The sequence below is a fragment of the Galeopterus variegatus genome, unplaced genomic scaffold (genome assembly GCF_000696425.1).
Source record: "Galeopterus variegatus unplaced genomic scaffold, G_variegatus-3.0.2 Scaffold5214, whole genome shotgun sequence".
Classification (NCBI taxonomy): Eukaryota; Metazoa; Chordata; class Mammalia; order Dermoptera; family Cynocephalidae; genus Galeopterus; species Galeopterus variegatus.
Genome location: NW_007731325.1, coordinates 43,287 through 44,472, shown reverse-complemented (window position 1 = coordinate 44,472; position 1,186 = coordinate 43,287). Strand labels below are relative to the sequence as shown.

The following is a 1,186-nucleotide window of genomic DNA, read 5'->3' as shown; positions in this document are numbered from 1 at the left end:
GCTGCCCTGAGAAGGGGATGGTATTTGAGGCCATGGCCAGTCATCTAAACACTGGCATAAATGGCTGACTGTGCCCCTTCAAGGGTGAGGATTCTCCGAAGGGTTGGGGGAGTGAGGGCAGGGTGGATGGCAGCCAGTTCATGAGGGCGGGGTCCAGGGCAGCAGTGGGTCCAAGGCCAGGCACCATGGGGTCCTGTGGGCCTAGAGCACCTGCAGGGCCAGGCACAGCTACTCTGGCCCCATCCATCCCCAGCCCTGGAGACCCAGGGTCCCGGCCTTGGGGGAGCTTGGGGCAGACCTCCACAGTGCCCCTGTGACCTCGGTTTCTTTCTTGCACTGCAGGTCTGTGCCTGCCAGGTTCGGGCCACGGGTAAAATGTATGCCTGCAAGCGCCTGGAGAAGAAGAGGATCAAGAAGAGGAAAGGGGAGTCCATGGCACTCAACGAGAAGCAGATCCTAGAGAAGGTCAACAGCCGGTTTGTGGTAAGTGTCCAGGGCCCAGTGACAGCTCCCTCTTCTGGTGACTGCGACCTTCCTCCCTTAGGAAGGGTATGGTCCTCCACTGCAGCAGGTCCCCCTCCCCAGGGAAGTGGATGCAGTGAGAGGGGAAGTACAGGAAGGCAGCCAGACCTTCCCTCCATCACAAAGCACCTTGTGGCCCATTGTGGCTGGCTTGGTCTTGTCACCAGAGCTGGCCAGTGTCTGGCTCCCCTCTGTGTGGAGACTGAGATCTCTGCCATGACCACCTTGTAAACTCCTCAGCAGACTAAACAAGTCCACCCTGGGCCCAGCCAAGGAGCTTGGGGTCCCACAGACACCCTCAGCTGGTTTCGTCATGGTGGGGACCTTGGCGTCAACGTCCTAGAGAGGTGCCATTTTGTTTGTGCACGTGGTGTGAGTCCATCTAGGCGAGGCTGTTCTGCAGTAATGGGTTAGCCTCAGCTCTACTTAGCTGAGTACAACGGAGGTCTGTCACGCCATGAAGTCCAACCAGATGGGCCTCCATCCTCCACCTAACAGCTGTCCTGCCAGGCCACTCTGCCCTCACTCCCCCTCCCCTTCGGAGAATCCCCGCCCTTGAAGGGGCACAGTCAGCCTTTATGCCAGTGTTTAGATGACTGGCCGTGGCCTCAAATACCATCCCCTTCTCAGGGCAGCTCGATTTCCTCCTGCCAGCTGCTGGTAG

General features: G+C 58.9%; 1 protein-coding gene across 1 annotated transcript in view; it reads left to right on the top strand.

Moving 5' to 3' along the window:
- Positions 1-1,186, top strand: part of GRK5 (G protein-coupled receptor kinase 5) — a 127,303-nt gene that overhangs the window by 105,360 nt on the left and 20,757 nt on the right. The window contains exon 8 of the mRNA XM_008589108.1: positions 343-483. Within this exon, the coding sequence (XP_008587330.1) occupies positions 343-483 (141 nt within the window). The remainder of the gene's footprint in view (positions 1-342; positions 484-1,186) is intronic.